This window comes from Populus euphratica, unplaced genomic scaffold (genome assembly GCF_000495115.2).
Source record: "Populus euphratica unplaced genomic scaffold, PopEup_1.0 scaffold233.1, whole genome shotgun sequence".
NCBI lineage: Eukaryota > Viridiplantae > Streptophyta > Magnoliopsida > Malpighiales > Salicaceae > Populus > Populus euphratica.
Window position 1 is genome coordinate 65,909 of NW_011500116.1, and position 26,598 is coordinate 92,506.

Sequence of the window (26,598 nt, forward strand, 5' to 3'; positions counted from 1 at the left end):
ACAATCTTAAAATACAAAATTAAATTGGGTTAGATTTTTCTTCCTCGACTTCAATCTGTTCTTTAGGTAATATTAAGATTTTAAACAACCACGATCAAGTTACTCTCTAAAACAAAACCCATGGACACCAAGATAAATAAATTTGATGGCTGAAATATGTGAAAACATTGATTTTATTTTTCTATACTGGAATCTGGTAAAACTTTCTCTCTCTTTCACAAATTAAGAACTTGAAAATAATAAAAAAATAAAGTTGTGTCAAAATTGAATCTAAAAAACATAAGGGGCTGAACAACTAAGAATTTTAAAATTGAAGAACTAAATTGTATTTTCCATGCCATTTTTAAACACACCATCTATTTTTGACGTAATTTTTATGTTGGTCATCTTTCTTTTAACTTTCTTCAAGTATATTTGTTATGTTGTTTGTGACATAATAGAAATCTGTCGTATCTCTCTACTAAGAGCACGTTTGTCCACATGACAGCGTTTATGTTTCTAGAAAATGTACTGGTATAGCCATTTGATTACCAATTGCTAAAAAAATAAAATAAAAAAACATGGGTCCCATCATTTATATGCGGCAGGACCTCAATTACCAAAAAGCATTAAAATAATGCTTTTTGCAAGTTCAACATGTGGCTAAACTTTCTAGAGATAGGAATTTACCAAAGCATCCTATTCTCTTTTCTCTTTCCATCCTTGTTCTTCATTTGCATTCATTTATCTTCCTATCAACCCTAACTGCGCATAACAACTCCACAGTAAACCATTACTGTTGCACAACCCACAACAATAAGTGATGGCTGCTTCTTTTTCTGCATATTCAGTTATCATTCATTTCTCCTTAACAACAGGAAATGAACAACAACAATAACTCTTTTCTATTGCAATCAACAACCCTAAAACATATATATAGATTGAGCTTGATTCAAGCACCAGAGCTGAAATTTTTAATGGGTTAGTTTACTAGTCATGTCATATAGTATTTTTAAGTTAATTATTGTGTATTACAATGAAGATCTGTTTATTTCCTTTTATAAATCACTTGTTATTTACTCCTGATGGTGATATATGATAGTTTTTCATTCAATTCTCCTTATTAATAGAAAACGAAGAAAAAGAGCAACTCGTGTTATTGCAATCAATAACCCCAAAACATATATCTAGATTGAGCTTGATTTAAGTACCAAAGCTGAAATTTTTAATGGGTTAGTTCATTGGTCATGTCATATAGTATTTTTAAGTTAATTGTTGTGTATTACAATGAAGATTTGTTTATCTCCTTTTATAAATCACTTGTTATTTACTCCTGATGGTGATATATGATGATTTTTCATCCATTTCTCCTTATTAATAGAAAATGAAGAAGAAGAGCAACTCATGTTACTACAATCAACAACCCCAAAACAAATATCAACATCATGCTTTATTCAAACACCTCAGTTGCAATTTCTAATAGGTTAGTTTGCTTACTTCACTGGTCTTGTATAGTAATTTTAAGTTAATTTTTATTGATTACAGTGAAACCTAGATTTGTTTATTCTCTTTTTTAAATCACTTGTTTTTTACTCTTGTCAACGTAATTTTTCATTTTGTTTATTCCCTCTATGTATCTTCAATTATTTATGTGTTTGTTGCTATGTTAAACTGGTAGTAGTTGTTGTATGTTATTGATTGTTAACAAGTAAATAAATGTAAACTAAACTAATAATTTCAGTTGCTAATTAGAACATCCCTTGATAATTGATAAAACACAGTTAAAGGTTTATGCCACCGTGGGTAGTTTTTTATGTTCTTTCCCCTGTCAAGAAACAATTTAGCAATCAATATGGACTAGATTAATTATGTAATTAAATGTTAGTTTTGTAATGGAATACACTAGCTTAACAAGTTCCTTAGTTCACACTTGACATCATTCAATCTTTTATTAAACTAGTTCCTTAGTTTCTTTTTTCATCCCTTATTAGCATTAAATCTTTTGTCAGCTATAGTGAATTGTTTGTTTAATTTTTTCTTGCATTATTAACCAAGCTGCTATAGATAATTGTTAATTTATTTTTTTCATCCCTTATCATTACTCAATCTTTTGTGATTCTTTGGTTGACCTTTTACTGCATATGTAATTTCATGTTCTGTTACTATCTTATTTTAGGCTTTATCAGCATTCAATCTCTTGTTTATATGGTTAATTATTTTTTTTAATTTTTCAATGTATTTTCAACCATTAAATAATTGATGGGTTTGACACATATGATAAAACGTTTTGGACTAAGGCAATGTTGCACACATTTTGTAACATTTGCATTAAAGCTATTGAGAGAGGCATGAAATCAAACACACTTTTCGACAAAGCTGGCTGGAAATTTATCGTATAGTTATTCAAAGATCAGGCAAGACTTTCATTAACAAAGCTTAGCTTAAAAACAAATAGGATTGGATTAAAAAAGACTAGAGGGTATGGAAAAAATTAATAATTGAAACTGGAGTTGGTTGGTCTATTGAACTTGGGATCATCTCAACAACTGATGAATGGTGGCAAGCAAAAATTCAGGTTAGTTTTCATTGTCAATAGCCTCAGAAAATTGTTTGTTAGGTTGTACTATGTTTTAATCTACTATCATTGTTGCTTTCATTACACAGAAAATGAGAGGAGCAAATAAGTTTAGGCATGTTGGCATAGAGCCCTCATTGTGTGCCAAGTATTACATCATGTTTACTAACATAATGACCATGATAGAATATACTTGGACTCCCTTACAAGTACTCTTATCAGATGAAGATAATAGGGTTGCTGGAATGAGAAATATAACCAATGAGGAAACTACTATGAAAAAAGAAAGTGGCCACTTTGAAGAGGATGCAATCCTTGATTTCATATATAATGTTAGAAATATGGCTAGTGGAAGTAATGTCATAAATAGTAGCAGCAACCCTAGCAATGCAAAAAAAAAAAAAGAGTGCACATCATGCTACACCTTAATGCTAAAAAAAGAAAAGGAGAATTGGAATGGGAGCACAACTAGTTACACGTCTGGATCAACATGTTGTGACTATCTCCATGCTCAAGAGAACACAACTCCTTCTAGATATAAAAGAAAAAAGGTTGTAGTATTGAAGATGTAATAGAAGAACTGCATTATATTAATTGAGTTGGTATACCTTTGCAACTCAATTATTTTGTGCGATGAGCAATAGGAAGATATGGGCTGCAATGAGTTGTATTGATAGAAAAATATCATGGCTGAAAATAATGTTTGACCAACAAAGAAAAACTTAGATGGACAAGGTCATTTTCTAACTTTTTAACATATTCATGTCTTTTTATTCATGTTGAATTATATAATCCAGTAATGTTAGTTTTTTTATAAATATTTTCCACTATCTTTTCAGACTTTCTATGCTGCAATTGTTGCTAGAAAAGGAGTTGCCCATATTTTGGTGTATTTTCAGAACCAAGTATTTGGAACACCATTACCATGTATGTTTTGACATTATGTATGACTGAATATTATTATTAAATTGGAATTTCATGAGTTTTAAATTGTCTGTCTTAAATATATAGATACTTAACTTTGAATGTTAGGTTTAGGTTGTCAAATTTGAAATTTTTAATTAGGTTACTAATGTTGAATGGTTGGTGAATACATTGAAACTGAGACTAATGCTTATTGTTATTACCCTTTAAATGTTTTGATTCTTAACTTTGAATGTTTGGTTATTCGCTCTTGAATAGTAGGTTTAGGTTGCTAAAATTGAAAATCTAAGTTGGTGCATGCCACATTTAAATGTTTGGTTACTTGCTCTTGAATGGTAGCTTTTGAAACTTAGGTAACTGTTTGGAATATTACTTCATTTCTATATATTTGTATATAAATAACAATAAGTGTGGGAAGGTATTCACTTGTATATTATCAATTCCCTTATTTAAAACTGAACGTGTTAGTACCTGCAATCAAGTGTGGTTGTTTCTAATTAATGGTGTTGCTCATTGCTGGTATTTATACATCTGTAACAAATAAGTTCCATTTAATTAATTATTGATTGCAGCCGATCGCTTTAAATGTTATAACATTCATCATAAACATGTTAGTTTTTTAAGTTTTTAAATGTATGTTTGTTCATTGAGAGAGTGTAGAGGTAGAAAATCATTAGCTTTATATTGTAAGACCCCTGTAATTTTATTTTTCTTTTATATTAATTGTCTTGTTCAATTTTCTAAACGAGGACTCAGAAAATGTACTGACAGTATTTGATAACTACAACTACATAGAATCTTAAAGGAAAGTTGCAAATATCTGATTATTTATTAATCTATTTTTTAAAAAATAAGAAAGGATCATCAATATTAACAGTTTATCGTGTTTGGATATTAATGCTCCACTCACTAATCATTTTTACAAATAAACTTTTCAATTCTGTATGGTACACTTGACATTATATCTAACAGGAGAAATAATACATTGGAAGCAAGAAATGAAAAGGAAAAACAATTGTGTGTGCGCATGAAAATCTACCAACAGTACAGAAAAATATCCATAGAAGATATGGAAATCTTGTAAGATAAACTCTTATAAGATTACTCAAGTTTGTCAAAGTCAATATCAAAACAATCTCTAAATTTTTAAGTTTGATCAGATCGTATTTAAATTTTATTATAAATGTGGGAGTCTCAAATGAAATGAAAATTGATTTGGTGGGGCACATCTTCGATACACCAAAGTAATGTTAATTGTTAATTGTTTCTTAAATTCCCATTTTGATCTCTTGAAATACTATTTTTTAGTTTGTTTTATAACATGTGGAATTGAAATTTTTTATTAGAGATAATAGGCATTTTGAAAAAAAAAATCAAATTCACTTACAAAGGAATTAAAAGACTAAATTGCAAACAAATATAGCTTTCTAAAAATTACAAAGTGGGCAAAACTACATTAAATACGGAGAAATGGAACAATATAGTATTTCGGTCTGCATAATCCATTTATGTTTTTTTTTAACAAGTCTTAAAAATTTTAATTATTCATAAAAAATTTGTATGTCATGATAGATATGGATTCACACTAGTTTTCAACACTTTTTGACGAGGTTTATGATGATGTAATGAATAAGGTTGTCGATTATGTTAATTATGGTAATTCTTCTGTTAATGATGGAGATTCCAGTGGAAATCACAATTTTGATAATGACGACGACAACGATTTAGATGAAGAAGGTGGGTTGTTTTAGAAAAGAGAATTTGATTGTCAGAAATTAGTCATGTGCACGACAGGTGCCCTAGCTTTATATTATAATACTTATATATATAAGGAACCCTGTATGGATTTGTACAACACTAGAATACAATGGTTGAATAAATATATACATGAACATTGGACACGTTATGTAAACATGTTTAGGATGGATGCGACAACATTTCAGAGTCTTTGTTTTTAACTTAAAAACTAATATGGGTTAAAAACATCTAGAAGAATGTGTGTTTTTGAAAAAGTTGGAATATTTCTTTATACAATATTTCTTTATACAATAGAAGAATGTGTGTTTTTGAAAAAGTTGGAATATTTCTTTATACAATATTTCTTTATACAATAGAAGAATGTGTGTTTTTGAAAAAGTTGGAATATTTCTTTATACAATATTTCTTTATACAATAGAAGAATGTGTGTTTTTGAAAAAGTTGGAATATTTCTTTATACAATAGCTTTGGACGCTTCCAACAGGGAATTTCAGGAGAGATTTCAACATTTTGAAGAAACTATTAATAGGTACTTTAATGAAGTTCTTAAATCAGTTTGTTCTCTCACTATAGATTTAATATAACTTACAAATCCCAAGTTCATAAACATACCATGTGAAATTGTGAACAATCAAAGTTATATGCCACATTTCAAGGTAATGTTATTAATCAAATTTATTGATGGTGCTTCGTATTACATGAATTTGAAATTTTCATTGTTTTAGTCAGCTTAAATTGATGCTTGTTGCTGGTTTATTGTATATTAGAATTGTGTAAAAGCTATAAATGGCACAAATATGCATGCATGTATTTCTTCAGAAAATCAAATTTCATTTATCGAAAGAAAAGGTATGCTGATCCAGAATGTTATGGCTGCATGTAGCTTTGACATACAATTTATATTTATTCGAGCTGGTTGGGAAGGTAGTGCATATGATACATGAATTTTTCTCGAGGCAATTGACAATTCAAGTATAAAATTTCTTAAGCCACCAGAAGGTAGTAATGTGTGTATGAGTGTGTGAGTGTACATGTGTGTGATAATTAATGTTATTTTTTGTTTTGCATTTTTCAGTTTAAAAAAAAATTATATGTATTTATAGAGAAATACTATTTGGTTGATTCGAGATATCCTAACGAATATAGATTTTTAGGTCTATATAGAGATCAAAGATATCATTTGCAAGAATTTAGGAGGCGGGAACAACTATAAACTTATGAAGAAATTTTCAACCTTATATACTCTTCATTACGTTGTGTGATAAAATGTATATTTGGAGTTTGAAAAAAAAGATAACAAATCCTACAGAATATGTCATCCTTTAATTACAAGATACAAGTTTAAATTATTGTCACATTCATAACAATTCATAATTACATTAAAAAAACTTCAATGCAAGATCTAATATTCATTGAGTTCGATCATTATACTAATTTTATGCTAGATGATTTTCTAACTAATATGGTTCCATATTAACAAATCTAGAGACACCACAAGCATTTATAAATGGATTATATACATGATAAAATTGCTACAAGTTTAATGATATAATTGTAAAATATTGTTAAAATATATTTACATCTCTTTACAATATTTTATTAGTTGTAAGTTACCTTTTATATAATTGTTCATTAATATTATAAATGAAGTTTTTTTAGCTAATTATACTATAATATGAAATTGAATCATAATTTTTTATCAAACACATTATATAATTTTAATTTTAATTTTAATTATATTTTTAACTAAACATATATTTTTCTAAATCAATTTTAATTAAAAATATTTTTTATAAAATTATTTTTTTCACAGCCATAAAAGCATATAGTTCCCGTAATAACAATCGCCCTCGTTTGGTACTGCATTTTAAAAATGTTTTTGAAAAAATTTAAATTTTTTTTTAACTTTAAATTAATATATTTTTGATGTTTTCAAATTATTTTAATATAATAATCTCAAAAATAATTTTTAAAAAATAAAAAAATATTATTAACATATTTTTTAAAATAAAAAATACTTTAAAAAACAAACCAACTACACCTCACCTCCAATTTAACCGCGAAGCCCCACCCGCTCTCTTGCCAGTTCCTTTTACATTACACTCTCCCCGCCACCAATTTAACCGCGAAGCCCCACCTGCTCTCTTGCCAGTTCCTTTTACATTACACTCCTTCTCTTCTGTCCGTGCCCAGCTTTTTTCCTTCTGTTTCTCTGATAACAACGGCGTTGCTTCTATTGGACATGGCAGGGAAGTTGATGCATGCCGTTCAGTATAGCAGCTATGGTGGAGGCGCCGCTGGTTTAATGGTTAATTGTTTTTTAACCAAATTTCCACTTTTTGTTAGTGTAATTATGTGTCCGTTTTCTTTGATGACCATTTAGTTAGTTGGTAATTGTTGAAACATAGAGATGAATTATAGATTGTTGCCCTCATTTGTTTTTGTTTCTAAATTAAATAATAATAATAATAATAATAATAATAATAATGGATTAGATGTGATGTGAGGTTTGCTTTAATTTTTAGTAAAGGTTGCCAAATGAAAAGGCATTGATGCACCTACTGTGTGTTACTACTATCATATAAATAGTTTTGCTTGTTGCAGAATGTTGAGGTTCCAGTCCCTAGTGCCAAGAGAGATGAGGTTTTGCTCAAGTTAGAAGCAACTAGTCTAAACACAGCTGATTGGAAGATACAGAAAGGCATCTTGCGCCCCCTTTTCCCTCGGAGATTACCTTACATCCCCGGTGATTCACTTCTTTCCTTATGTGGATTTTTTGTGTACAATCTAATTCAGACACTACCTTACTGCTTGTTGGGGTTTTTAATTGTACATAAATTCCGCCGTATAGCCTAATCCACAAGGAAATTGTTCTTTGTAGTGTTAGTTGATTGCATGATTTTTTTCTTTAGGTGCTTAAGCATGATTTTGATTTTGATTTAAGTTTGTGACGGTGTGGTGTTGCATCTAAGAAACTTTGGAAATGGGCTTTCTTGTTCCTTTCCTTAACATTCAGAACGCGGGAACTTGGAAACTGACATGCCTTTGTAATTTTTTTTTATGGTATATGACAACGCAATGCAATAATCTATGCTTACCATTTCAAACGTTTGCCTTCAGTTCAGTTATGTCAATTTTTTGGGAATTTGTGTTTGGGTGTTGTTTGGTAGAAGGTTTCCTTTCCATAGTCACTCTTCCAGTTTCAATGGCTTGTGGGTTCTTTACTTGATCTGGTTTAAGCAAATGTAAAGGCTTAAAAGAGGTGTTACTTGTTAAGATTAGATGATTGTTGCAGTCACTGCTCTAGGACTTGCACCATTCTCTTTGTTCAATGAATTTCCTCATTTGTCAACAAAGATCTACAATTTTTAAAACAAGTTACAAATGAAGAAATTACTCCTAAACTTCATTTCCAGCTCCCTTCTGAAACATAGCTTGTAATCCATGTGGTTAACATTCTTTCAATCTCATGCTGATATATTAATTTCATAGTTTTAGCAATACTGTGTGTTTGCCAAGCACGCATTCTCACACACACATACACACACCGCATTTACTTTTTGGCTGAAGAAACCTTTGTCGCAACAGGCATTGATGTGGCAGGAGAGGTTGTGGAGGTTGGACCAGGAGTAACAAATTTCAAAACTGGTGACAAAGTTGTAGCTATTCTAAGCCATGGACTCGTAAGTTCTCATTCAATATTTTGGTGTTTTTTATTTCCTCATCTTTGTAATTTTTCAAATGATTTACATTGGTGAGGCGACCTCTTGATTATCTTTTTTGGTTTAATGGCTATGTACACAATTGGGGTCAACCATACCCTCATTTGCGCCTTAAATAATGTCATATCAAATAAGCCAGCTTGCATCAACACGGCCTGGAGGTTACATGACATGGATGACTGGTGTAGAACATCAGCATATTGATTCTATTGAAAGGGGATTGGGGGTGGTTAGAAGAGAGAGTTAATTAAATTGTTGCATTCATCATATTAGATAAAGCACAAGTAGAAAAAATTTTCCAGGTATTGACAAAGGCATGAGTCAATAACAAGTGTGTGAGTAATTTATAGCTAAATCTGTCTATTGTGTGAACAGCCAACCTTCATGCCTTCAATATCTTCCATGAATGTGACTGGTGAAATACAACTTTTAGCAAGGACTACTTGTTGTTTCTTTTCTCCATGGGTGACCTAGTTTCTCCTGAAAAGTAAAATCTGATAACTCTATTTTGGAAATTTACTCAGCTTCAATGAAACATAAAAGCGATACCTTAATGTCATCATTGTAGCTACTTTTTTTTGGAGAGCAAAAATTTCAAAGCCTTTGATGCTTATGAATTTTTTTTACTAGTTTGTAGTATTGCCAACTTGAGGCGCATTATAGAGGTTAGTTTGCTTAGATGCCTTGCTCATGGATATTGTATACCATTAAGTGTTACATAGGAGTATGGACCTGGGACTTGGCACATGCTATCTACCTGGTTGCAAACATATGAATAGTAGCATTTGGCAATCTTATGTGTATGGAGGAATTTTACCATTGGTCTCTGAATTATCTTTCGTTCTGTTTCTTTGATTAATTGTTGTGTGTTCTACAAACAACAGAGTGGAGGTGGACTAGCTGAATTTGCAGTGGCTAAGAAGAGCTTGTCAGTTGCAAGGCCACCTGAAGTTTCAGCAGCTGAAGGTGCAGGCTTGCCTGTTGCTGGTCTCACAGCTCACCAGGCTCTCACTCAATCTGCAGGGGTCATTTGATGCAAGTTAACTGGAAAATTTTTCTGATCACTGCTGCCTCAGGTGGTGTAGTTCACTATGCAGTTCAGCTTGGAAACACTCATGTGACTGCCACTTGTGGGGCTCGTAACATCGCATTTGTGAAGAGCTTAGGTGCTGATGAGGTTCTAGATTACAAAACCCCAGAAGGAGCAGATCTGAAGAGCCCATCTGGTAAGAAATATGATTGCTGTGATCCACTGTGCAACTGGCATTACTTGGAGCACTTTTGAGCCAAATCTGAGTGAAAATGGGAAGGTTATGGATATCACTCCTGGCCCCTGTGCCATCATGACTTATGCTGCGAAGAAAATTGCTTTTTGCAAGAAGCAGCTGGTGCCGCTGTTTATGATTCCAAAGGGTGAGAACCTGAATTATCTTGTTAATCTGGTAAAGGAAGGGAAGCTTACAACAGTGATCGACCCAAAGCACCCATTAAGCAGGGCTGAAGATGCTTGGGTTAATAGTATCGATGGTCATGCTACTGGGAAGATCATTGTGGAGCAGTGAATGAAATTAATGTGCTTGAATTGCTAAAATTTCTGTAACTCTGTTCTTGCCTATACCATGTGGATCCGATGCCATTCACAGCTGAAGAGGCATTATACGATGTGTGATCTTGTAAATAATAGGGTTTGGGTTGAGTTTGATAGCCATTGATTATGTTTGTTCTTCAATATCAGATGCTTCTTTTTTCGTTTTGGTGTTATTTTATATATTTAATGACGTGAGACTTCCATTTATGGGCAAATTCTAGGTATAGCTTGTTGTCTGAGAGTTCAATGTTGCATGAGTAAATAGAAAGAATTGAACTTGTCATCTGCTAATATCTTTTTTTCTATCATCATGAGAAAATAAGATTAGATAATTGGAGATAAATTAAACTATATTCAATTTATAGACTGACGAGCTTGATGTCATTTTATAAAGTAATCAACTGGAAGTAATTTTCAACAGCCAAACTCATAGTAAAATCATTTCATTCTCCGACGTCTGCTATTTGCTAAATCAAACATGGATCCCCATGATAACTCGACAGGTCACTCATAGCCAATTAGCATGCCTGATGCATTTTCTGTCATTTCATTGTTGTTTCCAGTTCCAGAATCGAATCAAGGTTTTTATCACATACATAAAGGGCCTCAAAATTATGAGGGGATCTATTCAATCATACTTCGGCTCCAAAACTTTTGGGAGTCTGATATGAACTGCCTCAGCAGTAAAAAATAACTTATTGCCTCTTGCAGATCTTTGAAGACAAATGAACTGATCATAGCTTCAGTATATGTCCTCTCCTGATCACACTGTTCGTCCTGAGCTTTAGTGATGGCCCAACAGATTGCAATCAGCAGTTAGAAATAATTTTTAGTTATTGCCTCTTCCAGTTCTTTGAATTCCCATGCATCTTCTGCTGAATATTCACCTGCCAAAGAGAAAAAAGCGTGTCACCAAAATGTCTCTCCTCTCTCATTCTTTTGATTTTCTTTTCCTTTTTTCCCCTGATCTCTACACGATATGATGAGTAAATTAAATGCAGATTACATGCTTGATCATCAATTTAAACTTCGAGAAAAAAAAAAAGGAAGACTCTTACCAATTGAATCTCTTCGAAGAGCAGTTAAATGAGCACAACTGCAAGTGAAAGGTTAAGTTAGAAACATAACTAAGAAAGAGATGTTAGCACCATATTCCTCATAATGTCATTTCTTTATCTAAGAAAGAGGATGGAGGTTTGGAGAACTCTGATTATCTTTACTTGAGAGCTTAAACGGTCTCAAAAAAGTCAAGAAATTAGGGTGAAAATACAGATTCTGATTTTATAGGCGTTATCAAGTTAGAAATTTCACCAACCATGCTCTCAGAGGTATCCAGAACCTTCCTAAGGGACAATAAAACCTTGGAGCTTAGATTCCCAACTTTGAGGTTCTAGGTTCAAATCCCACAAGGAGAGGACAGTTTTTGGGATGTAGAAGGGCTACCAGCCATTTTGTAATTCTAGACAGTCCTCATAAGCTACCATTTCACCAAAATAGAGCTATTGAGATTGTCCTTGTTCATTCTGGATGCTCAAAGCTCAAATGGTACCAAGTTTTCATGTATTTAAAATGTCTAAGCGGCACTTCGGATGATTCTGGATGCTCAAAGCTCAAATGGTAGCAAGTTTTCATGTATTTAAAATGTCTAAGCATAAGCGAAGCTGCATTTTGAAACAATAGGGTTTCTTATTATAATATAGGTTTCATCAATGACAAACTGTCAAAGCCAACTGATTTGGAATTCCTTCTGGAACTTGGAAGCCAAAGACTACAAAATTTCAGAACCCCTGAAACTACTGGCCATAGGATAAATTGATGAAAGAGACCATTGACCAACAAAATATAAGGAGAGATGAACCCATCAGTAAGTCATTACCTTCCAAGAGCCTTTCCAAAATCTGCACAGAGTGACCGAATGTATGTTCCTTTAGAGCATGTCACTCGGAAGATCAAATTTTGCCTGCAATAACCACACAAAGTCAGCTCAGGTCAGAATACCAAGAAATATGATTGAAACTAGTTCTCTTAGATATTGTCATATCAAACCCTCCATAAGTTTTTGGAAGTTCTCCCATCATGAAATTTATCATCCAATGCACAAACTCATAAACCCAATATTTTCAAAGAAAATAGAATAAAAGCATTTCTTGAAAGTGAAATTTTGGAAATGAAATTTTATGCTAGATGTCATCAAATTTTTTTAATTGTGAAAAGATGTACCGAATTGAACATTGGCATTCATTTAGTTTAATCATATGACCTACCCTATTGAGCCTCAAAATAAGCTTGAACTTCTAGTATTTAACCTAATACCTTCAAATAATAGAAAATAAAAGCATTTCTTGAAAGTGAAATTTTGGAAATGAAATTTTATGCTAGATGCCATCAAATTTTTTAAATTGTGAAAAGACGGACTAAATTGCACAGTGCAATTCATTCAGTTTAATCATATGACCTACCCTATCGAGCCTCAATAAGCTTGAACTTCTAGAATTTAACCTCAGGTAGTTTCAAAGCCCTAGATATTGTTAAGCCACAGTTCAGTGATCAAGTGACTTTTAGGTTGACTCATGAATGTGTAGAACCATAGGTATAAGGTATGGTTTCATAAAGAATCAACAAAAAAATAAATTAATTATGAAGGGACAGACTTGCAAGTGGGTGTGTGCCTATATTCATGCATATGCAACAAGATATATGACCTGTCCTCTAAGCTTCGCTCTATGTCAAATTGAAAAATTGAAATTCTTCTAGGCGAGAGCTCAATGCTTTCTCCTTTCCTTGCTTTCTCGTACATCCTTTCACCTCCAACCTATCACAATGCAGCAGAACTCTTAGGAAATAAACTGAAGGCCCGTAACAAAAAGTCTTGAATTTGTGTATGTATTTACAAGTCACAACAAGATCTTCAGGTAAAAAAAATCCCATCACTCTAGAGTTTCTAAAGGAATATGAGACCTTAAATTCCCATGATCATGGTTTGAGCAAATAGGCCAAAATGAACTTGAGCATTACCACTCACCACAATTGAGGAGACATATAAGAATCTTAGGTGCTCGTACTAGATAACTCACTCACCATTTGATCCCTTGAAAATGATACATTTTCAATTTCTAAGGAGTAATTGATTACATAAACAACCAGTACATTATGAAAGATGTGAACAAAATCTAGAAGCATCACTAAGAAGATGAGTCAATTTTTGCCCTGGGAATAAATTTCCCGAGTTCATGGAACGAACGCTGATATATGACACTGTATCATGCCTATTGCACATTGGCTGATATATAATACTAATACACATAAACCTAACATGCTCTTAGCCTCTAAATGCCTAAGCCCAACTCTGTTGAGTCTTCAAGCTATATGACTATGTTGAGTGTTCAAGCTAGCTCCAAGAATCCTTTTCCTCCATTTATATAATGATATGGGGCACTTTCTTCATTATTCTTGGCCTAGTAATATCTATTGTTTTATTTCCTTGATTCTTAAGATTTTCTAGGATGTGAAGAGTTTGAAAATAGTCCAAGATGCAACTTGGTAAAACAAGCATAATTTTTAATTTAACCATTGAATCCAACTGAAATTTTAATAGAACATTTTGAAGACCCTTATTAGGTTAAAATTTCATTATAATCAAAGATCAAGGCCTTAAAAAAAAAAAGAATAAAAGTTATTGTGAAAAATTATCTTTATTTATCTTGCTGTATTTGGATTATTTTTTCTATTTAGATTAGAACTTTCAATTTAATTATGATTTTAATAGTTAGGAATACTAATGCTAGATGAATTCTATTAGTTATGTAAGTTTTAATTTTTCTATAATGATTCTAAGTCTAAAACTAATTACTCGGATTTTTTATAAAATATTGGAGATTCTCTATTCCTATACAGTGTTTAGGATTGTAATCTTTGGGCTTAAGAACCCTAACTTTATCCATGTTATCAGTTGTGGCAATTGATATTAGAGAGGTTGACCTTTTTATGGAAAGCAACCCGCTCCACAGTGCAAGAGTGAAGGACATTTGGAGCACTATAAGGGCTCAGGAGGCAACGCAAAGAGCATAAATACATAGGCTGGATCATTTGAAGCAAACCATAGCAGATCTAGCTCATCTAACGAGAGGTGCAAACAGAGATCATGAAGAGGAGAGAAAATTGCCTATAGACTTACGAGAGGTGCAAACAGAGATCAAGAAGAGGAGAGAAAATTGCCTATAGACTTACCTCGGGGCAAGCATAACCCCAAACCCATTCCTAAATTCGATTAGATTCCTTTCAAAGATGAGAAATTTTCGAAGAAAATATTTATTAACAAGTTGACAGGAGTAAAAGCTTACTTCTATCTCAACAAGATTATTTGTTATAAAAAAGTATGGCTTGATGTATATAAAATTTCTTGTGATGACCGAGAATAGTGGTCTGAAGTTCTAGAATATAAAACTCGTACAGGTAAGCCTTTAACTCCATCATAGAAAGATTTGAAACAATCATTAATTATGGAGTTTATACAAGATAATTATGAAGAGATTTTATATTAGATTAATAAGCAAATAAATTGCTGTTATTTCAACCTTCTTAAGAGAAAAAAAATTGCATTTTTTTTTCAAAATAGACAGTTTCAACATCACCTTGGTGATAACAACAACACTGCTGCATATACTATTCTACTTATCAATGTTTCATTTAATGATAAAGAAGAAATCAAAGAAACTCTTAAATTACAATCATTTAGTGATTATCAAGGTTTTGAAGCATTAAAGGAAAAGCTGGAACAAGTTATTGGAATTGCTCAAAAGGCTAAGGTTGACATTAAAAAGGACTTAAGTGTGGATGTATTGTCCAAACCAAACTAGATCAATATTCTGAAATTATCAAATTAGGGTCAAGACATTGCTGTTAGGGATGACCAAACACATAAACTAAAAACACCTTCATTTTAAAAAATGGTTTTATACAAGGCTGGTTTTTTAGGTCTTGAGAAGTTCTCCTGAATTAAAAAATTCTACATAAATATATCTTTATTAAATTGGATTTAAGATATTTGCAATAAGCTATCTTGTGCATGCATGCATTGATAATAGTGAAGTATCTATTTATTTGGAGTGGTCGAGTTTAATTTATAATAGCTAACTCAAGGATGAGTTTTTTGGAAGTAGAGGGGATTGATGTGGGGCACTTTCTTTATTATTCCTGGCATAATAATGTCTAAAATATTATTTCCTTAATTGTTAAAGAGTTTTAGAAGAGTCCAAGATGCAATTTGGTAAAAAATTAGTTTAACTTTTAATCTGATATTTTGATCCATTTAAAATTGTGATAAAAGATTTTGAAGACCCTATTTTCTATATGGTTAAAATTTCATGATGATAGAAGATTGGGAAGACCCTAAAATAAAGGACAAAAGTTATTATGGAGGATTATCTTTATATACCTTGTTGTATTTGGATTCTTTTTTTCAATTTAATTAGGATTTTACTAGTTAGGAATCCTAATACTAGAAGAATTCTATTAGTTAGGTAAGTTTTAATTAGAGATTCTTTTCCCAATAAGGATTGTAGATTTAAAACTAATATAAATAGAAATATCTAGTTTATTTTGAGAGCATTTAGATTTAGATTATTATCCAGAATTTTTATAAAATATCAAAGATTTTCTCTATTCCTCTACAGTGTTTAGGCTTATAAACTTCAGAATCCTAGTTTTGTCCACACTATTCACTGCATCATATACCCTACCTAGCAGTTTAATTACCTTTGATTTCCATTTTAGCTGCACCATATTAACTTTTTCAGCTTTCTGCACATATTTTAAGATAAATATGGATTTATGTATTGAAAAAAAAAGAATGATCAGTCATATCTCAGGCTACTGATCCAGTACAGATTATCATGGACTTCAACGCAAATTCTTACTTTGATTGCAGAGAACATTGGTGGAACTTGCCATATCTCCCCACGAAATGATGCAGCAGCTTTCTTAATGTCAGCATCTTTAATGTGCTCCCAAGGCTCACGTTGAATAACCTGCATAAGACGATAGTTTAAAGATTCACACAATGCACAAACATAAATCGGAAATTGACCAATCACAATCAAATGTTTTTAAAAAACTATGAAACTGATCACCACCACACCAAATGATGTCAATGAAGCAAGAATCTAGAAAAGTTCAACTGAAATTATCCAATATAGTGACCATGGAAATTATTGGCATGTCTGCTGGAACTGGAAGATAAAAATGTAATGTCTTCTAATGTTTATCATGACTTCAACTTCTTCATGAATATATGCACATGTATAATTTATATCTGCAAAATAACCATTCCTATTAGGTACTAATCCATGTTGAACATGTTTTGAGTGCCCAGCCAGTGCCACAGTTAATGTGAACCCATTTTCCTCCATCAGACCCCTCCCCAATTTCTTTCACTAACTGGTTAGCAAATCATTGAACAACCATCTCCAAGAATCTACTATACATTTCACAATTGATGTTGAATGAAAAGTGAAACAGAAGGAGTGAACTAGCTGGTTAGCAAATCATTGAAACAACCATCTCCAAGAATCTACTGTACATTTCACAATTGATGTTGAATGAAAAGTATAAAGGTGGATTAGGAATGTTCTTTTTTCCTGAAAGGAGAAGACAAGATGACAAAATGCAAAAAATGCCTTAATTTTCAGGGCCTCATAAAAAGAACATGCATATTACTACTGGCATTAGACAGGAAAATAAAAGCACAAGCTGCCTTTGAAAGTACATACTGGTGAATCAGCATCCCAAGTTGAAGTAGCCTCCCCTAAACGGAATACTCCACTATAACCCTTAACCATACCTTGATATCTGCATTAAAAAAAAGGCCTTGAGGGGAAATCCATGTTCAAAAAAGAAAAAAATGTCGCAGTTTGAGTCTCTGAGTGAAAAGAGGGAACTGTGCATAAAACCTACATAGAAAAGTATTTATAATGCTTAATGAAGTGATTCTATTTCAATCTTACCTATCTACCAACTTTGTGGCTTTACCAACACACACAATCAACAAACCAGTTGCCATAGGATCAAGTGTCCCAGCATGCCCCACCTTCAATCCAAAATGAAAATAATTAGAGAAATCTGTGACTAAATGCAGATGCAATGGTATCAAAAAGTTGCACCTTCTTCACTTTGACCAGGCGACGCAGCTTTCCACAAACTGTAAATGAAGTCCATCCTGTTTTACAATAAGGACATGACTTTTGTTTAATAAAAATAAAGCTTATGTGATTCACAATTTGACATTATAGGTTTAAGTGTTAAATTAGAGAAAAAATTAACCACAGTCGGACAGGCATGTGGGGATAATCGAGAAATTTAATGAAAGAATGCAGTCAATTCTCAAACAAATAACCAAGGGACAAAATAAGGATTTCTGGGTTGTGCGGGCCATAGCATGCTACATAATGGTATACCCATTTGCAACACATTATAAAACAAGTACCAGATGAGGTTTCTCAAATTAACAGTCCACCTTTTCTTGTGCAAAAAAGGATCAACACTGTTTTTTCTTATGGGAAATAGATAGATGCCATATGTTTTCAATATGCCACCTTTCTGTTTAGAGAAAAAAATACTTTTACATTTCCATTCTTGCTGCATAGGAACTTGCTTAAGAACCTAGGAGGTTAGCTGCGAAAATGACATACTGTCAAAGCCTGGTATAACCAACTTCAGATCAGCAGACAAATCATTTTCTTTTTACCTGAATGTTAGGTACATGGATTCTAATATATCGAAGAACATAGTTTTTCTCTTTTTTGTTCTAATTATTGGCAAATATGTGAAGTATCAGCAAAGGTGAAATGCAGAACCTCTCTCTTTTACCTACATCTTCAGCCTCAAGCCAACCCCAAATAGTTTGTAGTTGTTTAGTTTATGACTGGTCCTCATAGCATAGAAATAATGGTGCTACTAAGATTCTCCGGGAGTGAATACCAATCTAACTCTATCCTTGTTCACGTTCTTCTAACATGATATTAAAACAAAAATGCAACTTCCCCTTTGAACTAAATCCTTTTGTTCAATTAGTGTTCTGATATAGGGAAGGAATGGCCATCATGGCAGCAGTGAACAAATTCATTTGCAATCGTTTAGTTTTCCACAATTGTGCGCTGAAACCGATGTTTCATTCTTTACTAGTGTACTTTCCTAAATTCCAAAATGTTAATTCAAACCTTCCTCAATTTATATATATAAAAAAATCATAACCATGAAACCAAATAACAAAAATAAGCTATCAACTCACCTTTAGGCTTATTCACCAAAACCACAGTCCCATAAGGACCATCCCACCTTGGTGGAAGAGCATTCCTTGTAGAAAGATAAGGATCTCCAGTATCCACTTCACTATCCTTATTGGGAACTTTTTTCAAACACTTAAAGAATTCCCCGACTTTCCTCTCGGTAACATCCTTCTTATCATTCAAATCAGTCCCTCTCTCACCCTTCTCCTCTTCGTAAAAAAAAACCAACCTTTTATCATCCTCTCCCTCTCCAACCCCACTTTGATCTCTCTCTTTCTCTCCTCTTTTAACCCCACTCTTGGTCTTCTTTGTTTTCCCACTTTGATTTACATTATTTGAGTCTTTAGGATCAAGAAATGCCTTATCAAGGCAATGGTCAGGGAAATACTTTTTCTCCAATTGATAAACCATCTTATAATGCTTATCTTTCTCCCACGGATAAGCAAAAGCATCATAAAAATATAACTCCTCCTCTCTCTTATGTAACCTATGAAATTCTACAACTTCGGGCTTCAACTCTACAAAACCCTCTTCATTTTTCTTATTTTCCTCATCAGAATCTGACCCATACATTCTTTTTCTCCTCTTTCTATAATACTTTCTTTTAGACTTATCCATCTCATCTTGAGACAGTTTTTGATCAACCCATGAATCAAGACCAAGTTCTGCATCTGGGTTTTGAGTTGAGTCGGAGTCTGAGTCTGGTCTAGTGACTCGAGCAGGTTGTGGCCGAGATTGGGGGCGTTGGGGCAGAACTGGGCGGTTAATGATCATCTCATATTGAAGAGGGTATCTAGTAGAAGTGGTGGAGAAGAGATTTTGATATAGTGAGAAGATAGGTTTGTTTAAGAGAGTGGGTCTTTTTGAGGGAAAGAGAGAAGGACAGAATGTTGCTTTCGTTGTTGTTGAAAAGGCCATTGGTTTTGGAAGGAAGCAGAGCAGAGAAATTGATTTAGCCATTGATGATTAGATCAGTTTCTTCTTCTTGTCGCCGTCGCTGCTGTTCGTTTCGGTGGTGTTTGGGGTTTTAGCATGGTTTTAGGATTTCGCGGTTGCTTCTTAGATGTGTTTCTGCGGTTAAAAAATGTTCTTGTATAAATTTGATATTTAAAAAAAATAAATTATATTCTTTATATTTTTGAATTATTTTTATCTGTTAATTTGAAAAATAAATTTTAAAAAATAAAAATATATAATATTTATTTTGAACAGGCTTTTAATTAAAGGGCTTAAAATCTTTTTTAGGAACTTAAATGAGAATTAATATATAGTTGGTGGACTTGTTCGAGGTTTGCCGAAATCCTAATAACAAGTTAAAATTTTCCTCTCCGCGCTCAATTTCCTCTCTCTTGCAATTGCATCCTCCTTGAATCCCACGGACCCTTCCGTTTTGCAAAATTTTGGTTGGAGCCCAGAATTCGCGCTCCAACAAAATGGACTTGGCTTGTGCCCCACAAGATGGCGAAGAGTGGGAGCTCCGCCACGACGACGACGGCTTCACCTACAAAATCCTCAAGCGCCAGCGCCTCACCGACCCATCTGCCGCTGTTTCACAACTTCCATTCACAGATCCAAAACTTGAAGCGAAGCAAAGGAGAGAACGCAAAAGAAACACACTCTTGAAACTTAAAAATCAGTACCAAAATGAGATCCACAAGTGGGAAGTTTTATCGAATACCTTGCGTTCAATGGAAGAAAAGACCAAAGAAGTGAAGCAAGCTGCCTCGTATTTGGGTTCCAGTAATTCTTCTGTGGTCAAAAAGAGCGAGGATTCTTCTGGGTCGTTAGTTGATGAGCTTCTCTTGCAGGTAAAAGAAATGTGTTGTTCTGGTTTTAGGGTTTTATCTTTCTTTCGTTCTTTACCCTGTTTGGTTTGTGAATTTTTCAGGCAGAGACACAAGAGGTAATAATCCGTGACATATCGAATTTATGCGATGTAGCTGAAGCAATGTGTGATGCCCAGCAAGAACAGTTAGTTCAATCATTTATTGATCTGCCAGTCTGGTCTTCACCGCGTGAGCTCATGAAATCCCTCTGCGACGAGTAAGTCTTATCTTGGGGTGGTTAAATTAGTAGTCTTGTGAAGTTGATGCTCACGTAGTGAAATATTTTGTCTTGTAGATCTCTTTGTTCTTAATGTAAGTCTTGTTGGTGCTTTTCTAATGTTCTGTGATCATGTAAATTAGTAGAAATTGTGGCTTAGAGAAATTTCTGTGGGAGAACGGTTTTTAGCAAGTAAGTTGTGGTATATTCGAGTTAGTGAAATGTTTATTTGTTAACCGTGAGCACTGTTTTACTTTCCGGTGTAGAAAGATGTCAAAATTTCTTTCACTATGGTTGCAATGACTAGAGATGGTGAAAGAATGTGGCCGGATCTCATGCCTACGATTTTTCCATGCAGAATGAAAATTTCAGTGCAGTTTGGTTTCGAATTAATTGTGAGACACTCTTGATTTCCAAGTCTCTCATTTTATTAGTTCGTATGGATGAATTTTGGTTCTATGACTTGTTGGTGAACTTCAGTTCCGTGGTCTGTAGACATGTTGTGTTTTAATTTCAGGATTGCTTGTTCTTATCCCTGATTTTGCCATGATTTGATGATTATTTTGGAGAGAAATGGTTTAATATTAATTGATATGCCTGGAACTAGCCGGCAGCCTCTCTTTTACCCATGAAAGGCATTGCAGTTAAAGAGATGATGTACATTTGCAACTGTAGATCCTTTATTGCATTGTTGATACTTCTGGATCCAGAAACTCAAACACTTTTTCATGCAAGATCATGTTTCTGAAAATTACTTGCATTGAACATTGGATGTGCATTTACTTTACTATTTTTCTTCTGAAATGATTTATATCCGACTACGTGAAGCTAGTCGGTGATTGGTACTCAATTTATGAGCTTCAGATTACTTTAGCCTTTAGACCGCAAGCATGTATCACACATAATCTTCTAATTCTGAGCCTGCATATTACAACAGCAAAACTTGATGACAGTTTTATTTCAGTCCCCCTTGGAGAATTGTATGGTGGATCAAAGTATGCATCTTTTTTCTTGTCGGAATCTCCTCACACAATGCTTTCTTGCTCATTTGGATCACAATGGGAAAATGCTAGTGGAGTAGGTAAATGTCTCACAAGAGACCACCAGAAACCAAAATTGATCGTATAGTTACCATGAATCATGCGCAGCTGGGGCATAGAGATAAATGATTCGCAGGTTGTGGTTGGCAAGGGCTTTCTGATCGGGGGATGGAACAATCCATGGCTGTTCCCTCCTGCAGTAAGACAAGTGATCAGAATAGTTCCCATCTAACTAAGAATTCACCCAGGTTTAGATTGAGAGCTGCATCCCATGGATCTGAATACCTTCCCATTGCGTTCAATTTGTTTTTAGTAACACTAAACAAACTTGGCTCCAAGTATATAAAATAGAGGGCTTTTTTCCAACTTAAATCTATGATTCTGAAGAAAACGTGATCCCATTATGGTAAGCTACAAGCCATCACCGGATTCAGAAATTACTGAGCTCTATAGCATAACGGTGATTCTTCATCTCTTCTTCTCCCCCTTTTCTCCATCTTGCATGCAACTTGTCATCACTCCATAGAAAACAGAGAAATTAAGCATGAAACTGAACTGTACATTCAGAGCATTAACGTAATGGTAACTGCAACACAATCATTGGAAGAGGAAGAGGAAAAAAGACAAGGCACCAGTGATAGGCATGCATTCCAAAAGCCTTAATGCGTCAATAACAAATCTTTCACAAGAGAGGACTTGCACCTCATTGACCGCTAGCCATCTCTGTCAAACTAGAGCAAGCAGAATTCAGTATTGTAGATAAAGCTGTCTTCCATGTCAGAATCCCACGGCGAACACGAAGTTTGATGATCAACTGCAAGAAGATGTGATTTTGGCATAGAAGTCCAAGCAACATTGGGCAAGTAACTTTGTGATTTTGGCATGGAAGTCCAAGCAACATTGGGCAAGTAACTTGGATCAAAACCTTCTATAGGGTCAGAGGACGAGTTCGTATTTTTAAGTTCCATAAAAGCATGCCGAGGGCAAGTTTTCAAGAGCAAAACGACATGGCAGAAGAGTAACAGGGGGCTAATAGATAAAATCAACAAAGATCCTCTGTATGACCTTCAAACTCGGATTTTTCTTGGTTTGTTAGGCTTCAACTTGACCATTAAAAGCAATTTTGATGATTTATTAAAGCAATCAAGTTTCAGTTGCTGTGTTGGTTTTTGACAAATCCCAAGATTATTATTTCAACGGATCAAGTAATTTGATTGATCTGATATGTTCTCCGCATGGACAAATTACATGTAAGAATTACTTCGGAGTCCGCGAAGAGATCAAGCGGGGCTGATGAATCCAGGATGCGATTTGTCGGGCACCCAATTACTTCATTTCATGTAGTCCATTACAGAGCTCAGTCCTCATAATATGGGGGCCAGAATCCGTGCTGTGTTAAATTAAATTGTCGGTAAAATGCTAATATTTCAAACGGATAAAAATTGTGTAAAACTCTTTCGACCCACTGTGCTGCAGAAAGTTCTGTTTGCATTTCAAATTGCAACAAGTTGTTCAATGAACTATAGATAATATCTGCCCAAAATAGAATTCTTTTTTTTTTTTAATTCATCTTAATGAGAGCAAAGAACAATATCGCCAAGACTGCTGGTGAAGACTGAAATTTCTTAGCCTAACAGGGTTTTGAGATCATCTTCATTCAGATATGAAGGAACAACTTTCAGAGGTTGAATAACAAAGCCAGCTTCCTTACAAGCATCCTCCAGAAGTTTTACTTGTGGAGGCCCATCAGGGCAGAATACAACCACAGCTCCTCCACTACCTGTAAATTTTGAAGCAGCACCCACCCTTCGGGCCACCTCCACCATTTCAATGTTTAAAGAACCAAGAGCATCATCTCCAAACATGCTCCTATAAAAAATTTCCGTATCAGCTAGGTTAGTATGGCTATAAAATGCCTGAATCATCTTAAAAAAAACAGAGAAACCATTTGTTCTGGAAAGTAAAAGGTAACAGCAAGAGCATTTAAAAATTATTGAAACAAAGATATCAATTCCTTTCGTTGTTTCTTACTATTATTGAAACAAAGTTAATATTACACATGACCAAGATAAGGAACTCCATTGCAACCACTTTAGCACAAAGAAAAATAATGCATGTGCTAAGACATGAAAAGAGCAGAAATAACAGGATTTGTTTGCGTCTAACGATGTAAGGATTAACAATTTTAACAACGAAAATCTTCCAAAGAGAAATCATCACCAAAACCCAATTAATTTAAATCTGTCCATTCAGAGTCATGGTCCACAAGGTCGTGAATCATTAGCAACCCTCATCAAACTTTTAGTATTAAATAATTTTAGTGATTGGAAAATAACAGCCAGGCACACACATGATGACATCGATGGTCGTCATGGTGTGAAACACCATTATCAGCATTAAGAAAATGGTAATGGACTCTTCCTTTTCCAATAAAACGATGGTTGGCCTAAACCAATGATGCTCATAAGAAGAGCACTTTTGTTCCCAGAACATTTTTTCATTTTCAAAGTGTACGACAAACATGCAAATATTGTAACGTGAATGCTTTAATGGTATTGAAACACAAAATCCCTAAAGAGCTAATTTCTCTTCAAATCTGATCTAGACCGATTAGAAGCAGAAATATATTACCTTCGAAGGTCAAAATTGCGATTCATCAGGTCTGCAAGTTTGGAATAATCTTTTTCAAGTATTGCAGTTTGTCCTTGTAAAGCTAGATCTGCAACTTCCGCCATTGATGATACAATAAACTCATCACCCTCAAGCCACCTTTTCCGAACTGTGCTATGTACCTGCACTTAAAACAGACACAAGTTATTACCAAGTTCAAAAGAAAAAAAATCATTGAATGAAATATCAATGCCATGCCATTAAATGAATATTATACAAAATCACTCTCTTGCATAGAAGCTAGCTCCTGACACAAGCTTATAGTGCGTGGCATTTAAAAATGTCAGAAAGATATCTATATATAACCAGAACTTTAACAAACAAAGGAGTCGCTACCAAACGAGAGAAAAACAGAGGCATTGCTATTTTACACACAAGCAGGCACACACAGCTGTTTGAAATTGCTGGGGCCTACAACACTATTCATGAGCACCTCGTTGCACTTTCAAGACATGCTGTCCTTTCTATAGAAGAAAAACTATATCTGGGCACAAAACCAGAATCATTCATGGCCACATCAGCAGGAATGATAATTCCATGCAGCCACCAATTCATGTATATACCCTGTGAGGTAACGGAGAGAGTATCTAAGTCCAAAGTAAGAAAAAAGTCTTCAAAATAATGCTAACCTTCCCAGAATCACTTGGATTCTCAGCATAGATGAGCTGAAGAGGTGGGAGAAGACTGGTATCCATTGGTGTGTAGACACCATGGCCCAACTTTTCCATGTGATCTTTATTAAAATCCTGCAGAAGAGTATGTAACATGTGAATCATTATATTTTAACCATAATGTTTAACATGTTTGCATTAGCACCTACCATGTAAACAAGGCCCCCGTAGACCTGTGCCACTCGATCTTGAAGACCAGCAATAATTCCAAGTTCTTTCTCTGCACTTAGTATAAGATCAGGCCTGATTTCTACTTTGACCAAATGCCTGACTTTGTAGAAGTCAAGAAGGCAGTTTAAGGCTGCACAAACAATTGCACTAGAACCTGAAAGTCCTGTCTGAAACGTCAAAATTATAACTTAAGCCCTCTTTTGCAAAGAATTTAGAGGAAAAAAACAAAGAAAAATGAAGGAAATTGCCTTCAGAACTCCTCTACACGATCTGAGATGCATATATGACTGCACCCCTTTTCATTCGAAAGCTAAACAATGGCTTAAAACATAGATCTCAAGCACAGATCAAAGAATAAATAGGATGAAGAAAAGTGGATGCACCTGGCGAGGAATGTTAGTGTCATACGACAGAGTAAAGTTCTCCTTACTAAGCTCAATATTATTCTCATTGCAATAGTTGTAGAAAACCTTACAGATTGACATAAGCAATCTTACACCTCCATAGTAACCCTCACTTTGCAACCGATTCACCTAACAAATAAAACGACACATACACATAATTAAAAAGCAAGATAAAAATGCAACAATCATAGCACAAAAAGAGAAGAGAAGAGAAAGAAACCAGGTGATCAAGGCCTGAGAACTGGACAAGATCATGAGTAGGATGTGGGGTGATGACGAGATGATGAGAGGGCTGCAGTCTGACAGTGGCCCAGAAATTGGCAAGGCTGAAAGAGATGGTGCGGCCATAATAAACATCGCTGGGATTACCTAAGAGACCCGCACGTGCATACACTTTGTGTTCGATTTCGTTGCTTTTTCTTGATGATGGTGATTCCTCGGCCATCGCGTCTTTCTTTCTCTCTGTCTTCTGGCAGATCCACAGGGAGAGAGAGTTTTAATGTTTATCGAAGTGTTTCAGTTTCAGTTTGAGTTTTGTCCTGTTGCCGAGTTGTTTGTCTTGAAGTTTTCGTTCCTTTTAATGTTTAATTTAATTTATTTTATTGTTAGGATTAGGACGTGACTTCAGATCATGACTAGATGATGATGAGGAGGTTGGCGTGATTGATTTGGTTAGTCGGCCAGGCTGGCCCAGTCGAGGAAAAGGCACCGCTTGTCTCTCTATCCTGTGCCGTTTAAAACTTGTTTAGGATTGTTATTTTTAAAATAATT

The 26,598-nt window shown here is 34.1% G+C and overlaps 3 protein-coding genes and 1 pseudogene across 4 annotated transcripts; 2 read left to right on the plus strand and 2 right to left on the minus strand.

Moving 5' to 3' along the window:
- Nucleotides 1-450: 450 nt before the first annotated feature.
- Nucleotides 451-10,783, plus strand: LOC105109942 (putative quinone-oxidoreductase homolog, chloroplastic; annotated as a pseudogene).
- Nucleotides 10,784-11,027: 244 nt separating this feature from the next.
- LOC105109943 (Pseudouridine synthase family protein) lies at nt 11,028-19,923 on the minus strand. Of its 2 annotated transcripts, XM_011004812.1 has the most exons (9): nt 18,831-19,922; nt 17,704-17,759; nt 17,548-17,630; nt 17,314-17,392; nt 16,462-16,572; nt 13,249-13,358; nt 12,423-12,506; nt 11,605-11,642; nt 11,030-11,433 (listed from the first exon to the last, which is right to left on the minus strand). In XM_011004812.1, exons 1-9 carry the CDS (start codon nt 19,786-19,788, stop codon nt 11,363-11,365), a joined length of 1,590 nt encoding a protein of 529 aa, XP_011003114.1. In that variant the 5' UTR covers nt 19,789-19,922; the 3' UTR covers nt 11,030-11,362. The 2 variants fall into 2 exon arrangements, 1 of the variants encoding a protein (XP_011003114.1); XR_839363.1 differs by lacking the exon at nt 13,249-13,358 and having other exon boundaries at nt 11,028-11,433; nt 18,831-19,923.
- A 172-nt stretch (nt 19,924-20,095) lies between these two features.
- Nucleotides 20,096-21,436, plus strand: LOC105109944 (cryptic loci regulator). The gene is made up of 3 exons (XM_011004813.1): nt 20,096-20,636; nt 20,717-20,871; nt 21,133-21,436. The coding sequence occupies exons 1-3, from the start codon at nt 20,262-20,264 to the stop codon at nt 21,176-21,178; spliced, it is 576 nt and encodes a 191-aa protein (XP_011003115.1). The 5' UTR covers nt 20,096-20,261; the 3' UTR covers nt 21,179-21,436.
- Nucleotides 21,437-23,306: 1,870 nt separating this feature from the next.
- Nucleotides 23,307-26,396, minus strand: LOC105109945 (glucuronokinase 1). Its single transcript, XM_011004814.1, has 6 exons — nt 26,048-26,396; nt 25,807-25,956; nt 25,402-25,590; nt 25,211-25,327; nt 24,543-24,703; nt 23,307-23,780 (listed from the first exon to the last, which is right to left on the minus strand). The coding sequence occupies exons 1-6, from the start codon at nt 26,270-26,272 to the stop codon at nt 23,537-23,539; spliced, it is 1,086 nt and encodes a 361-aa protein (XP_011003116.1). The 5' UTR covers nt 26,273-26,396; the 3' UTR covers nt 23,307-23,536.
- Nucleotides 26,397-26,598: the final 202 nt, after the last annotated feature.